This window comes from Podarcis erhardii (genome assembly GCF_964252035.2).
Source record: "Podarcis erhardii genome assembly, chromosome: 15".
NCBI lineage: Eukaryota > Metazoa > Chordata > Lepidosauria > Squamata > Lacertidae > Podarcis > Podarcis erhardii.
Genome location: NC_138505.1, coordinates 37756224 through 37772756, shown reverse-complemented (window position 1 = coordinate 37772756; position 16533 = coordinate 37756224). Strand labels below are relative to the sequence as shown.

The following is a 16533-nucleotide window of genomic DNA, read 5'->3' as shown; positions in this document are numbered from 1 at the left end:
GGGTTTTGGCGCTTGTGCATGAGTGCTAAATTGCGCTTTGCGCATACACAGAAGCACCGAATCACGACCCGCGCATGCGCAGGCATGATGCTGCGGGTTGCGAACATACCTCCTGCATGGATCACGTTCGCAACCAGAGCGTCCACTATATATCATACAACACATCTCACAAAATATACAAGTAAATACAGTGGTGCCCCGCAAGACGAACACCTCGCAAGACGGAAAACCCGCTAGACGAAAGGGTTTTCCGTTTTGGAGGCGCTTCGCAAAACGAATTTCCCTATGGGCTTCCTTCGCAAGACGAAAGCCCATAGGGAAATCTCCGGGACAGCGGGGAAGCGCAGCGCGTCTTCCCCACTGTCCTCGGACCTCCTCCGAAGGCTGGCGGTGGGGCGGAGAGACCTCCTCCCACCGCCAGCCTTCGGAAGGCTGCTCCGAAGGCTGGCGGCGGGAGGAGGTCTCTCCGCCCCACCGGCAGCCTTCCGAAGGCTGCTCCGAAGGCTGGCGGCGGGAGGAGGTCTCTCCGCCCCACCGGCAGCCTTCGAAGGCTGGCGGTGGGGCGGAGAGACCTGCTCCGGCCGCCAGCCTTGGGATGGCTGCTCTGAAGGCTGGCGGTGGGGCGGAGAGACCTTCTCCCGCGCCAGCCTTCGGATGGCTGTCCTGAAGACTTGCGGTGGGAGGAGGGTTTTCCTTCCCACCGCCAACTTTCAGAATGCTGTTCTGAATGTTGGCGTGGGGAGGAAAAACCCTCCTCCCACCGCAAGCCCCGGGAACAGAGAAGCGCTGCGCGCCTTCCCCTCTGTTCCCGTACCTGTCCTGAAGGCTTGCGGTGGGGAGAAAAGCCCTTCTCCGCACCGCCAGCCTGGCAAGCGGGCTCCATAGGAACGCATTAATTGATTTTCAATGCATTCCTATGGGAAACCGTGCTTCGCAAGACGAAAAACTCGCAAGAAGAAAAAACTTGCGGAACGAATTAATTTCGTCTTGCGAGGCACCACTGTACAAGTTGTTATGTGTATCAAAGTCAAACAAAGGAAGACGTCTTATCAATGGGATATTTACTAGTGAGGACTATCGAGTGAGCACTGATCCAATGATCCCCACTAGAATGAATATTCCATTGATAATTATTTGCTGATGAAGACTTTATTCCGAAACAGTTGAACTATTCCGGATATACTGTCCTTTTGAGACTTTGGAGAGACATCTTCCCTTGAGAGATGGCTAGGAGTTCCTCGCTATTCATTGATTTGTTTGATTCTTTGTTTGACTCTGATACGCATAACAACTTGTAGTTACTTGTATATTTTGTGAGATGTGTTGTAGGATATATACATCATTTTGAAGTGGCTTATTCGTATATGTTGAATGACATCATGACCGATTATATATTCACTAACAGTTATCAGCCGGCATGTTGCGTTTGCATTTTTGTAGACTGTTACATTTTGCAACACAGGGGTTTGTGTTTGTTCACTTCATCAGATGATGAAGAAGAGGAGTTTGGATTTGATATCCTGCTTTATCACTCCCCTTCAGGAGTCTCAAAGCGGCTAACATTCTCCTTTCCCTTCCTCCCCCACAACAAACACTCTGTGAGGTGAGTGAGGCTGAGAGACGTCAGAGAAGTGTGACTGGCCCAAGGCCACCCAGCAGCTGCATGTGGAGGAGCGGAGACACGAACCCGGTTCCCCAGATTACGTGACTACCGCTCCTAACCACTACACCACACTGGCTCTCAGATGTCTGAAAAGCAGGATTAAAATTAAATACAGTAAATAAGTAATGCCGGGCTCCGTCTACCAGCTTGGATGGGATGAATGGGCTGCAATTTAGGCAGTTCTGGACCACGGCAGGTGAGAAGTTGCTTCTCCCCATACATCCCACCCCACTTGCTTATGTCTACAGATGGTGCCTCATATTCCTGTGGCAAACCCTTCTCTGGCTCAAGGAAGTGCTTTCAGTGCTGTGGGATTGACCCCCTGTGCTAAGATGATTGTTTTAACGGGAGATGGGGTTTTAACTTGGGTGGGTGTTGTTTTATTTGGGGAATGGGGGTTGTTTTAAAATGTTTTTAAATGTTAATTGGGATGTTTGTATTTGTGGCCTAGGGAATTGTTTAGAGGCTTTTGTTGGTGGTAGATTTTTTATTAGTTAGCATACATTAGTATTGTTAATTGTTTTTATTATGCATTTTGTGCTTTTAATTGAAAATTTATGTTGTGAACTGCCTTGAGACCTATGTGTATACGGCGGTGCAATCAATCAATCAATTCCCTGCCAAACACTGTTATATCTCAAGGACCACCGCGCCTCATATGTACCGACCTACCACCTGTGGTGGTCATTGGAGGTCCTTTTCCATGTGCCCCCTCCTTGGGAGGTCCAGGGGGCGGCAACACAAGGAAGGGTCTTTACTGCAGTGGCTCCCCATTTGTGGGGAGTCCTGCCTGGCAGTGGTGGAGCTTCATGCTCCGGCACTGGGGGGGGGGGGAGAACAGGCTGGCACGCATCCTGGGGGTGTGGCACTCCACCTGAGGGGGTGGGGGACCCAGTGAGGGTGGGAGAGCAGCCGCGATGGCACCCTGCCGGGATCGCGCTGCCAGTGCGCTCCCCCCGCACTCCTCTTCCTCCGCCAGTGCCGCCTGGTGCCATCGTTTACACACCTTAAGGCCCCAGGTAAAGAAACATTTAATTCATTCTCTTATTTATCTGTGGCCTTGAGTTGGTGGAATGTTTGAATTCTTCCTTTTAAAAATTAGGATTGTCCTTTAGATTTTTCTGTTTTCTCTTTTATGCTGGTTTTAACATATGCATTTGTTTGCTTGTATACTGTAAGTCACTTTGCATTATCTCGTTGTTGCTTAAAAAACGCCCAGATAATAATAATAAATGTTTCTGCCATTTGTTGAAAGTTTTTCTTCTCTCTCCATGCCTTCCTGAATTCAGCTGCAATCCTAACTATGTCTACTCAGCAGTAAGCCCTATTGAATTCAATGGGATGTGCTCCCAGGTAAATGGGGTTAGGATTGCAGCCTTAATCGAATTTCTTTCTGCAGTTTTTAATTCTTTAATGCTGTTTTATGATCTGGTATAATGCTTTACATTCTATTTCTGGGCTCTGCTTGGGTATTCAGTGAATGTAGAGCCACTGAGAAATTCTGAAATGAAATGAACAAATTAATTATCTTTCCCTAGAAGTGAAGCAAACCCCAACAATGTCTTCTTTGTTGAATACTTTCCTTTCCTCACAAAGCCTTTCAAAATGAGTTTATTTTGTTTCTGTAGGGTTGCGGTGGCTGTTTAAAAAAAGTGGTGTAGTCAATGGAAAGCTGGACTTCAGCTTGCAGAAGCCTGAATTCGAATCCCTGTCCAGGCACTAAGTTCCCTGCGCATTCACACCCACCCAGTATTTACTGCCTTGCCTTCTACAGAGGGATAAAAAAATATGTCCATGATAATAATTTCACCTGACATGCTACATCCTCTTTCCTCTTTCTTCCTTTCTTTTTTGGTTGTTCGAAGTAGCAATGTGCCAAGTTTCAAGATACGATCGAAGGCGCTTCTTTACCATTTAAAGTTTGGGATTAAATTTTTGCCGTAATTGTTTTAAAAGGCTGCAAACGGAGTTGATTTTCCAGCTGAGTAGTCTTAAATACCGCTGCAAAGAATTTACAATGTAAGCCACGAAAGTAAGCACCGCCAACGTTCATTAAATCTAATCAGTCGCATTCTTGCACAATTTATAAGATATTCTGAAATAATCGAAAGCCTCTAATAGGCGTTGCAAATTGCATCGGGGAGGGCGGGCGCTCAGGGGACGTGGCAGCTGGGTGGGGTGGGTGGGTAAGGCAAAGGTGGCGCCGCTAGATTTCGCCTGGATAGAAGAAACAAAAAGAAGTTGCTGCCCCACGAGAAAAAGTGTGCTACTGGATCGTTTGCCCAATCCATAAGCAGCAAAAACGATGTCGTGCTGGACTAGCACCCGGGGAAAAATGAGACTGGATAAAATACAGTGGTGCCCCGCAAGACGAATGCCTTGCAAGATGAAAAACTCGCTAGATGAAAGAGTTTTCCGTTTTTTGAGTCGTTCCGCAAGACGGATTTCCCTATGGGCTTGCTTCGCAAGACGAAACGTCTTGCGAGTTCTTGCAAGTTTTTTTCCTTTTTCTTAAAGCCGCTAATAGCCGTGCTTCGCAAGACGAAAAAACCGCTAGATGAAGAGACTCGCGGAACGTATTAATTTCGTCTTGCGAGGCACCACTGTAATTTTGTTTGCTGAAATTACCGTATTTTTCGCCCCATAGGGCACACCGGCCCATAGTATGCACCTAGTTTTTTTGGGGAGAAATAAAGGGGGGAAAATTATTTCCCCTGACCCCAGAACAGGCTGCTATCTGCAAGCCGTGGGAGAGCTGCACGACTTCGCGCACCTCTCCCATGGCTAGCGGGGAGCTGCGTGAAGCCTGAAGCCTGGGGCGTGCTGAGCACAGCGCACCCCAAGCTTCTGGGTGCAGGCAAGCTCTCTGCTAGCTGTGGGAGAGGTGCACGACTTCGCACAGCTATCCCATGGCTAGCGGATGTCTTCCTGAAGCCTGGAGAGCGAGAGGGGTTGGTGCCCACTGACCCCCCTCGCTCTCCAGGCTTCAGCGAAAGCCTGCATTCGCCCCATAGGATGCACACACATTTCCCCTTCATTTTTGGAGGGAGAAAAGTGCATCCTATAGAGCGAAAAATACGGTATATAGACCTCAGAAAGTTGTGTTGCCTAGGTACAGGGAATTGACTAAAATTAAATGCACAAATTTCTTGTAGCAGAGGGATAAAAGAAATAAAAGAAATCTCAAAAAGATATTCTTGGTTTAAAAGTTCAAACGACTTTACAGCAGGAACTTGGCTTGCCCACATATCAAAACGACCTTGTCCCTAATAAGGTAACTACCTCTTTTCATCGAGAGAGAAGCCTTAATGGCCCTATAAAGTGTCCCTCTCTCTGATATACTGGGAGGATTACAAGCCCTCAAGATTAATTTATTTAACACTATAACACTTTATCAATACGTTCCTTGTGGTGGGTACCAGGTGAAGGTATGAGCAGTCTAGGAAGCATTGTGGAAAAGTGCTGAGCATGTGGAAATTATTCTCAATAAGTAGATCATTTACACATCCTACAAAAGCACCATTGTTTTCTTCTTGACTAAGTTGCAGAATTAGAGAAGATTAAGGCACAGAACTGCTGAAACAAATACAGTGGTGCCTCGCAAGACGAAATTAATTCGTTCCGCAAGTCTCTTCGTCTTGCGAGTTTTTCGTCTTGCGATGCACGGTTTTCCATAGGAATGCATTGAAAATCAATTAATGCGTTCCTATGGAAACCGCCTTCCCCCGACCTCTTCTGGCGGGCGGCATTTTAAAATCGCCCGGGACAGCGGAGGACTTCTCCGCTGTCCGGGCGATTTAAAAGCCCCTGGGAAGGCAAGCAGGGGGGACAAAGACTTTTGCCCCCCGCCTGCCTTCAGAAGAGGTCCAGGACAGGCTTCGCGGACCTCTCCGCAAGCAGCGGGAGCGCTCCTTGCGGAGAGTTGCCAGCGCGCCCAGGCTTCGCGGCCCCGCCGCCCGGCTTCGGGACATCGTTCCGATGCCAGGCGGCGGGGGGAGGCTTTCTCGCCCCGCTGCCCGGCATCGGGACGATGCCCCAAACCCGGGCGGTGGGGGGAGGCGTTCCTGCCCCGAACCCGGGCGGCGGGGGGAGGCGTTCCTGCCCCGAACCCGGGCGGCGGGGGGAGGCGTTCCTGCCCCGAACCCGGGCGGCGGGGGGAGGCGTTCCTGCCCCGAACCCGGGCGGCGGGGGGAGGCGTTCCTGCCCCGAAGCCGGGCGGCGGGGGGAGGCGTTCCTGCCCCGAAGCCGGGCGGCGGGGGGAGGCGTTCCTGCCCCGAAGCCGGGCGGCGGGGGGAGGCGTTCCCGCCCCGAAGCCGGGCGGCGGGGGGAGGCGTTCCCGCCCCAAAGCCGGGCGGCGGGGGGAGGCGTTCCCGCCCCAAAGCCGGGCGGCGGGGGGAGGCGTTCCCGCCCCGCCGCTCGGCTTCGGGACATCGTTCCGATGCCGGGCGGCGGGGGGAGGTGTTCCCGCCTCGCCGCCCGGCATCGGGGCATCCTTCCGAAGCCCGGCGGCGGGAGGAGGTGTCCCCGCCCCGCCGCCAGGCTTCGGAGGAGGTCCGAGGAGAGCGGGGAAGACGAGCTGCGCTTCCCCACTGTCCCGGAGATTTCCCTATGGGCTGTCGTCTTGCGAAGCAAGCCCATAGGGAAATTCGTCTTGCGAAGCGCCTCCAAAACGGAAAACCCTTTCGTCTAGCGGGTTTTCCGTCTTGCGAGGCGTTCGTCTTGCGGGGCACCACTGTACAGTGACACAGGTGTTGGTAGGGGTCTATATATGGGCCCAAAATATTCCTGGGTGGGCAAAGAATTTGGGAGGAACCGAATTGGAAGGGTGTGTGATCTTGGTTACTGGGTAGGTAGATGTTAACTTTTCTTGGAAGGGGAAATAAATGTTAACATGACTTTATCTGGAGATGATTTGAGTAATGGATAGGAGGAACGGAAGAGGAACGGAATTGATTTGGAGCAGAATCTCCACAGAGATCAAAGAAAGCACTTCTTTACATGGGATTTGGAGTGATGGACACCAACTTGGACAGCTTCAAAACAGAATTAGACAAATTCATGAAGAAGAAGAGTTGGATTTGATATCCCGCCTTTCACTCCCCTTCAGGAGTCTCAAAGGGGCTAACATTCTGCTTTCCTTTCCTTCCTCACAACAAACACTCTGTGAGGTGAGTGGGGCTGAGAGACTTCAGAGAAGTGTGACTGGCCCAAGGTCACCCAGCAGCTGCATGTGGAGGAGCGGAGATGCGAACCCCTTTCACCAGATTACGAGTCTACCGCTCTTAACCACTACACCACGCTGGCTCTCATGGAGGAATAAGGCTCTCCATGGTTTACCAGCCAATGTTGGAAGGAAGAAGGCCTCAGGACCCCAGCTTCTGGGAACCCTAGGTGGGGAAAACACTGTTGCACTTGTGGGATTCCCAGAGCCATCGGGTCAGAAACCGAGACACAAAGTGTTGAACTTGATAGGCTTTTGGTCTGATGCTGCTGTAACGTCTCACATTTTTTATCCCATTTTCGAGGTGTTCCGGGCAGCCACCAAATGACCGTTCAACCAGCGGCACTCTCACCTGTCCCTCCCCTCTCTCACCTGCAGCAAATGCAGAACACATCACAAAGAACATGCCGACGGCAATCCTCTTCAATGACGACGGGAGCAGGCCGTGCCTCTTCAAGATGGGGTCGACCACTTTGTCCTTCAAAGGTATTAATATGAGGATAAGCACCGCGTCAAACATGGTCAGCCAAGCTGCAGGGAACTGGGGGAGAAAGGGGAGGAGAGAGAAAGATGGAACAAAGTTGTAAGAGAATGAGGAGAGCCCGGACCGCTGGATCAGGCCAGAAGGCCCATCAAAACAACTCCCTGACATTTAGAAGACATCTGACATCAGGGAAGTTTTTAAGGTGTGATATTTTAATGTATTTTTAATCTTTGTTGGAAGCCACCAGAGTGGCTGGGGAAACCCAGCCAGATGGGCAGGGTACAAATAATAAATTGTTGTTGTTGTTCTGGTTATCTCTCGCTTGGACTACTGCAATGCGCTCTATGTGGGGCTACCTTTGAAGGTGACCCGAAAACTACAACTAATCCAGAATGCAGCAGCTAGACTGGTGACTGGGAGCGGCCGCCGAGAACATATAACACCGGTCTTGAAAGACCTACACTGGCTCCCAGTACGTTTCCGAGTACAATTCAAAGTGTCGCTGCTGACCTTTAAAGCCCTAAACGGCCTCGGTCCAGTATATCTGAAGGAGGGTCTCCACCCCCATTGTTCTACCTGGACACTGAGGTCCAGCGCCGAGGGCCTTCTGGTGGCTCCCTTGCTGCGAGAAGCCAAGTTACAGGGAACCAGGCAGAGGGCCTTCTTGGTATTGCGCCCACCCTGTGGAGCGCCCTCCCACCAGATGTCAAAGAGAAAAATAACTACCAAACTTTTAGAAGACATCTAAAGGCATCCCTGTTTAGGGAAGCTTTTAATGCTTAATAGGTTATTGTATTTTAGTGTTCTGTTGGAAGCCGCCCAGAGTGGCTGGGGAAACCCAACCAGATGGGCGGGGTATAAATAATAAATTATTATTATTATATTATCATTGTTATTGTTGTTATTACTATTACTATTATTATCCTCTAGTCCTGCATCCTGATCTCACAGTGGCCAACCAGAGGCCCAAAATGAGAAGCCCACAAGCAGGGTCTGAGCACAAGAGCATCTCTCCCCAATTTTGCTCCACATTCCACAGTAGAATGGAACCCAGGGAGGTTCTCCTGGCTCCGTCATTATATATCATTAGGTGCAAGGCAAGCCCCGTCCCCCTTTACCAGGTCTTTGGCTTTTAATTATTCTTCTGTTTATGAGAGGGTGGGATGTTTTACCCAGCTTTTTTTTTTTTTTTTTAAATGCCTTTTCGATTTTGCTCTGCTTTCCTTTTTTATTGGTTTTAATGCATCTGTCTGTAAGGTGCTTTGAGTCACTTTGCTTTAAAAAAAAGGATAAATTTAATGAAATAATAATAGTACTAATAACTCTGCCCACTTTCAATGGTTCTCCCAAGGGAAAAGGAGGATGGACACTGTGTGTGTGTGTGTGTGTGTGTGTGTGTGTGATCATTCTTAACAGTCCCGGAGGGGATCATAATTTTAATGATTCCAGGACCAGAAGTGATTCAGTATCAGTTTCTGGAAAGCGATAGATCATAAGGAACATTATACATTATTGCTATCAATTGGAAGGGAGGGAGGACACACCCCTCTGTACAGTGGAACGAGGGGCATTAATTTCCATCGTTAAGATTTCACCGCTTGACTCAGCCTGGAATCTCGTTAACAGAACAGGACTGTCACGCAATGGGCTGAGATTCCATTAAGCCCTATTAATCACCAGAACACCTGTCTGCAGAATTATGGATTACGCCACTCACACCTGATAAACAAAGCCCTGTAAATTATTGAAATAAACACACACAAAGATGGCTTTTAAACAGCCATCAGAGCTCATACTGATGGCGGGGGTGACAGGAAGCAGTCAGTTATGCATTCCCTGCTGATCCCCCCCCCCTTTGCTCCAGAAACCACACGTTCCCCTACATGGTTTTGCTTAACTGTTTTCTCATTGCTAGAAAGTCCCCCCCCCCAAAAAAAAAGTGCCTAAGGGTTTTGGATCTTGCACTGCTGTTATCACCATCATTTATCCCAGGCATAGGAACCTGTGTCCTTCCCAGATGTTGATGGACTCCAGCTACCATCGTCCAAGCTAGCTGGGACTGATGGGAGTTGGGAGTCCAACAACCTCCAGAGGGCTGCAGATTCTCCGCCTCTGAGTTAAAGGAGTATCTCGCTTGACAGAGCCTGCTGCTGGAAATCTACCGTATTTTTTGCTCTATAAGACTCACTTTTTCCCTCCTAAAAAGTAAGGGGAAATGTGTGTGCGTCTTATTGAGCGAATGCAGGCTGCGCAGCTATCCCCAGAAGCCAGAACAGCAAGAGCGATTGCTGCTTTCACCGCGTAGCGATCCCTCTTGCTGTTCTGGCTTCTGAGATTCAGAATATTTTTTTTTCTTGTTTTCCTCCTCCAAAAACTAGGTGCGTCTTGTGGTCTGGTGCCTCTTATAGAGCGAAAAATACGGTGCTTTAATACAGAACAACAAACCCCTGTGTTGCAAACTTAACACAACAAACAACACAAGCAAAACCAAGACCAGTATCCTAGATAGCACTGTAGTTCTTATTGCATAATATACATGATTTAGTACAACAAAAACAAAATGTGTACACTTGTAAATTCTCTAATATATTTGAAAACAAATGAACACATGTCTGTCAATTTTTGAAAGTCCGTAAAAGTATAATAAGTCTATGGTTGAAACAAAGTGATAGATGCTATCCTGTGGGCTGAGCGGTAAAACTTTTTTTAGGTTTTCATGGTGCCGAAGTAGTAAGTGAATAACAACGTAGGACAGTGATCCCGGATAATCTGACTGTTTCGCTGGAATCTTCTTCAGCACAACCCATAGATTAGAAAAATGCACAAGGAGCAGTGGTCATGAGGATACAGTCAGATTATCCACAGACGTGTGTTCATTTGTTTTCAAATATATTAGGAAATCTACTTTAAAACACAAGAGCAAATGCACATTTGAACCAGCTCTTTGCACCATGAGAAACTCTGGGAACATACCAAGAAAAGCAGGCAGATGGGTCTGAGCACAACATCTCAAGTGGATTACTGTTTATTAACTTATTAATCATATGTATACACTGCTTTCCCTCAAACAAGCTCAATGTGGCATGCACATATTTTCTCACACCCAAGAGAATCTTACTGCCTAGATCAGAACCCAGGAACCTGCAGTTCTACTAAAGAACTCCTTGGTCCTTTTCACATGTATTACTGGCGCTCTAAGGAACATGAAATAAAACCCCAAAGGAGATCAGCCATGTCTGAAGTCTGCCCTAGTTCATAAAAGCTGATGCCACAGTAAAGCTGCCCCTGCCCGCGATGTCAAGAGATTCTGAATTTGCATTCAGATCAAACCACCAAAACTTTAAATTTAATTAAGGCAGAACGAAATAGCACGTTGCATTTCACTTTAAAAAACAAAACAAAAATGCAAAACATTTTCCCAACTTTCATTATTAAGAACCCTAGGGCTATTTCGACAAAATGTGAGAAAGAAATGCCATTTAAATTATCAGTCAGAATGCTGGGATTATTGCTCCATCATCCAGGCACTGAATTCTGAACGATTTGAGTAAACACCTCAATTTTTTGAAGGCAGCACATTAAAGGCCAGAGATCCGGCCATTTTGGAAGACTGGCATTTCAGAGCACTTTCATGTTACAGCTTCCTTTTTTAAAACAACAACAACAACAACAACCACAACCCACTAGCATAGTATTGGCTGTTGGCTTTAAACATTTTGAGTTACACTTTATCTGCCCAAAAGAGAAAGCTTGATGAAAGAGTACATTTTTTGACTTGTGCATGAAAAAAATTAGTTTATATGTTTTTAAAAAACCAAACAAACCAAGGGGTGGAGCCAAACTGGCCCAATGAGACCTGCACATGTTTGTGGGGCACAGATTACTAGTTGACCATTTTTTTGGGGGGTGGACAAAAAACAGGAGGGGGGATGGAAAGGAGTATTCTAGAAAATGGCCATTGATGGCTGGCATCCTTAATAGGAGCAGTATTTTGTTGTACGCCTGATTTGTACTTGATTAATTATTGATTGTTCAACCCTGGGGTGGGTAACCTAAGGACCAGGGGCTGAATGTAGCCCTCAAAACATTGCTCTCTGGCCCTTGGAGTTATTTACAGCCACATTCCTCCATCCCAGGCTAGACCCCTCACCACCGCTGAGTGTTTTGCCTACCTGAAATGTGTCCTTGAAATTGTGATAATGCTTCTTGGTTTTCTATATGGGGGATAGGGAGGGGCTGCAAGTATGTGTAGGAACTAGCCTACCATACAGTATTAAAGTAAAAACAACATTCATTGCTTGGCCTATTTTTGTCTCTGGTCCTGCCCACCACTCGTATGCAACCCCCCTCCCAGGATGTCCAGAAGGAAATGTGTCTCTCAGGCTGAAAAACGGTCCCCACTCCTGTGCAACCTCCTAGCATCCAAGGCTCACAACAGATGCTCAGCACGCAAGTTCTTGCAGAGGTTGGGCTCTATAGCTAGGAAACAGTTGTAGTCCAGCCACATCTGGCAGGCCATAGGTTCCTCTCCCCTCCTTTAGTAGCAAAAACTCTGGTGCTGTCCCTCCCACACCATGACAGCCAGAACCCGTCATGGAAGTGGAAATCCCTGTCCATTTGGGCCTGAAAGAATCAGGTGTGACACCTTTCTCAGGGGCGGGGAGAGCACAATGCTAGGAGTTTGGCGGGTTGATGCAACTGCTTACATGAATTTGGAAGTACCCATCGGGTTTAAAGGGATGCGGGTGACGCTGTGGGTTAAACCACAGAGCCTAGGACTTGCCGATCAAAAGGTCGGCAGTTCGAATCCCCGCAACGGGGTGAGCTCTCATTGCTTGGTCCCTACTCCTGCCAACCTAGCAGTTTGAAAGCACGTCAAAGTGCAAGTAGATAAACAGGTACCACTCCAGCGGGAAGGTAAACAGCGTTTCTGTGTGCTGCTCTGGTTCTCCAGAAGCGGCTTAGTCATGCAGGCCACATGACCCAGAAGCTGTACGCCGGCTCCCTCAGCCAATAAAGCGAGATGAGAACCGCAACCCCAGAGTCGGCCACAACTGGACCTAATGGGCAGGGGTCCCTTTACCTTTACCTTTACCAGGTTTAAAACAAGTCCAATGAAGTAAAATAAAAAACCCAAACAGAATTTAAAGTCGAAATACAGGCCTAGGGGTTTGGTGGGTTGATGCTGGTTGCAACATCAGACTTAAAACAAGTCTTAAAAAAACCCCAGCCACTCAGAATTCAAAGTTGAAATACAAGCCTGAAACTTTTACACTCAGAACTTTATTTACAACTTTGGAAGTTCTGCCCACCCACCTTGAAGTTCAGCGGCTCCTTGTGATGCAGTTCTTCCAAATTGCTCGGAATTGCTGACATGTTAATATTAAGCAGGTTAGCTTTTTGGATCAAACACCTCATTTATGAATACTGCATTAAAACCACCATACATTATGAATTTGGGTTATTAGGGTGATAGGGAGGTGAGCTGAACCATTTAGGGAGGGGGGATGAGCCTAGAACTAGGGGTCACCCACAGAGACAGCAGCCCCCCTGGCCTTTCCAACTTCTGTGCCTTCCCAACAAAACTGATTAATCATTCAGCAACCTGCAGGAACGGTGTCATCAAAAGGGCATTACTAAACCTGAATGTGGGTACAAGGCTCCCTGTGTGTAACATGGGCACAATCCTGATGTGTGCCAGTGGAGTTTGAATTTCTACTTTATTAAAATGGGCACTACACAGGGCTTCCCTTGAAGCTGTCCCAGAAACTCCAGGGGGTTTCTCTCTGCCATGGGAGCATATTCACCCAGTGCTTTTCCAGCTGCATTGGCTCCCAGTGGAGTACAGGGTCAGATTTAAGGTGCTGGTTTTGACTTTTAAAGCCTTTCACGGCCTAGGATCCTTGTACCTCGGGGATCGCCTCTCCTGGTATGCCCCACGGAGGACCTTAAAGTCCACATATAGCAACACCCTAGAGGTCCCGGGCCCTAAGGAAGTTAGATTAGCCTCAACCAGAGCCAGGGCCTTCTCAACACTGGCTCCGGCCTGGTGGAACGCTCTGTCTTTTGAGACCAGGGCCCTGCGGGATCTGATTTCTTTCCACAGGGCCTGTAAGACAGAGTTGTTCCGCCTGGCCTTTGGCTCAGAATCAGTTTGATTCCCTCCCCCTTTTTCTTTTTCCTTTCTCCTCCTATGATGAGATTGCTCCCTAACTGTTTTAACATTGTATCTTAATCTTTAAATTTGTATTTTAATCAACTTGTTTTTATTATTGGTTGTTAGCCGCCCTGAGCCCGGTCTTGGCTGGGGAGGGCGGGGTATAAATAAATTGTTGTTGTTGTTGTTGTTGTTGTTGTTGTTGTTGTTGTTGTTGTTATGTAGTGATGTTTCATCCTGGGCCAGCAGGGGGATACTGTAGATAGTTTTCACTCAGGTCCACGTCAGTTATTTTAGGCAGGAAACTCTGGGTTGTTGTTGCTACAATGTTGACAGCCGGCTGCCTATAAAAGCAGGCCGGCTGAGCTGTTTGCTGTTCAGTTCTGTCCAGCTTGCAAGTAAAGAGCTGCTCTGGAGAAATTGCTGTGTCGTCTGCTATGTTCGCCCACAACTTAACAATTATTATCACACATGCCAGTCCAGATATGTATAGAGAGAGAGATATGCAGAGATAAGCGATAAAGATATATCTGGGGAAGAGCCTGAGGGAATGATCCTGCACAATCCCATGGATGTCTGCCAGTGTCCATTTGCATGCATCCTGGAACCAAAAAGGGGCATCTGCTGAGCTTTCTCCTCACGGAGCTACCATTCCCAGAGTTCCCTGGGGAGAGGCACTCTATGTGGGGCTACCTTTGAAGGTTACTCGGAAACTACAACTAATCCCAAATGCGGCAGCTAGACTGATGACTGGGAGTGGCCATCGGGACCACATAACACCAGTTCTAAAGGATCTTCACTGGCTCCCAGTATGTTTCCAAGTACAATTCAAAGTGTTGGTGCTGACCTTTACAGCCCTGAATGGCCTCGGTCCAGTATACCTGAAGGAGCATCTCCACCCCCATTGTTCTACCCGGAAACTGGGGTCCAGCGCCGAGGGCCTTCTAGCAGTTCCCTTGCTGTGAGAAGCCAAGTTACAGGGAACCAGGCAGAGGGCCTTCTCGGTAGTGGCGCCCACCCTGTGGAACACCCTCCCATCAGATGTCAAGGAAATAAACAACTATCTGATTTTAGAAGACATCTGTAGGCAGTCCTGTTTTGGTAAGTTTTTAAGGACTGGTGTTTTTATTATGTTTTTAGGTATGTTGCAAGCCGCCCAGAGTGGCTGGGGAAACCCAGACAGACGGGTAGGGTATAAATATTATTATTATTAATTATTAAATCACTCTGCTCATTCTAGCTCTGTGAGGGTGATAGTGGTCTCCTAGCACTCTTAACAAACTGCACTCCCCCCCCCCCGATTCTTTGGGGAAAGATGGTTATGATTCTGCTTTAAATGCATATTGCAGATGGGGCTTAATAGATAAGGATTCTTTAAAAGGTAGGATAATGTTCAATGGTACCATTTATTATTTTAATAGTATGCCTGAACACTCTCCCATGCTTCTGAGGATCATTAAATTAGTGTTGTCTCTTATCTCTGCCTACAGTTACAACAAAGGAGGAGGAGGTCACTCCGGAAGAGATCGCATCTCGGACCACTAAATGGCAGAGCCTGCTCCCCCCCCCTTTCTGTTTTGATTCTTCATCGTGCTCCCCCCCCCCCCATCCCACCTGCATGCTATGAAACTGTAACCCAGGAAGCCAACCTGCAGGGAAACAGGGGTATCCACATGACCACTTACCGTATGGCTGTTTGAGGTGCTGTTTGAAAACTGGGGAATTCTCAAGTGCAGACTTTGGAGGACATACGTTGTCTGCATCTGAAGTGAAAGAAAGGAAATTGTTTATATTCTGCTGGAAGTCGGAACATGTGCCCCTCCAAGATGTCAATGGGCTATACCAGGCATAGGAAAACTCTGGCCCTCCAGATGGTTTGGGACTATAGTTCCCAACATCCCTGACCACTGGTCCTGTTACCTAGGGATGATGGGAGTTGTAGTCCCAAAACAACTGGAGGGCTGGATTTTGCCTATGCCTGGACCATTGGCCATGATGGACGGAAGAGGAAGGGCCTGGAGTCTATGAACACCCAGAGTGCCACAGGCCCCCCATCCCTGACAAGGGTCCCATCAATGACTCTTTACAGAGTGCAGGGTCCCTGCCCCAAGCAGCTTACAGTCTATTGGCTGATGTCAACATGGGAAGCAAATACTTGCTTGTCCCTAGAAACACACACTTTTTCTCCTTGAAAGCAATTGATTTGCAAACAGAACCAGACTTCGTTGGGCTTCCCTGCAATCTATTTTGTGCTCTTGCCTCTTTTTCTACTTTTTTTAGACGTGGCAGCCATTTTGCATCAAGCCACACTCCTGCGGCAGCCATTTTATGACTGGCACCCGCGACTCCATCTCAAAACGTCAAGGACTTTCGCCCTCTGCACTAACAGCCAAAGACTGTTTAGGTGGCAAATCTAGCCCCCTTGCTGCTCTTGACATACAGGAACCAAAAACCGAATTGGGCCCTGTTCACCAACCTGAAAATAGACCGTCCAGTAAGGTATGAGGGCCAGGAAGACTGGAATGATTTTGACCAGCGCTTTCACATCCTCAACTTTATCTTCCCTGAATGGCCCTCCATGGGATGATTTGGCCATCTCGAAGAGGCTTTGTTTGGGAGCTGGTTGATGAAGTACCCCTTGGGTGTCTCTACTTGAAAGAAGGAAGAAGGGAGATGGATCCAAAAGGACTGCAACACAGCAAAACTGGAAATTTTGGGAAACCTGTATAGTATACTAGCAGCCCCATCCCCAGTGTTGCTTGGGAGTTCTAAGAAACAGGGCAGTTTGGAAATCAGTGTTTACAACTATCTTACAAAATTGGGTTTAAAATCAGTGCAGCTTTGAAAGGTTCAGTCCACCATCTTGGCTCAAAAACAGCATGCAAACGCTCCCAAAGCCAAAGATGTTTTCTAGGTTTTCTCCAATGTGGGTGCACAGCATCTAAAAACAAGTATGCTTTCTCTCTCTCTCTCTCTTTTGAGACAGAGACTCTGCCGCAGCAGCCAGC

General features: G+C 47.9%; 1 protein-coding gene across 2 annotated transcripts in view; it reads right to left on the bottom strand.

Annotated features, from left to right (window-relative positions):
- The window catches only part of SLC15A4 (solute carrier family 15 member 4), a 57308-nt gene that overhangs the window by 22179 nt on the left and 18596 nt on the right, over positions 1-16533 (bottom strand). The window contains exons 3-5 of one of the 2 annotated variants that reach the window (XM_081842268.1): positions 16002-16173; positions 15211-15288; positions 7257-7425 (exon numbers count right to left, since the gene is read on the bottom strand). In XM_081842268.1, coding sequence (XP_081698394.1) covers positions 7257-7425; positions 15211-15288; positions 16002-16173 — 419 coding nt within the window. Of the gene's footprint in view, positions 1-7256; positions 7426-15210; positions 15289-16001; positions 16177-16533 lie in introns of both variants that reach the window. The other variant, XM_081842267.1, reaches the window with a different exon arrangement.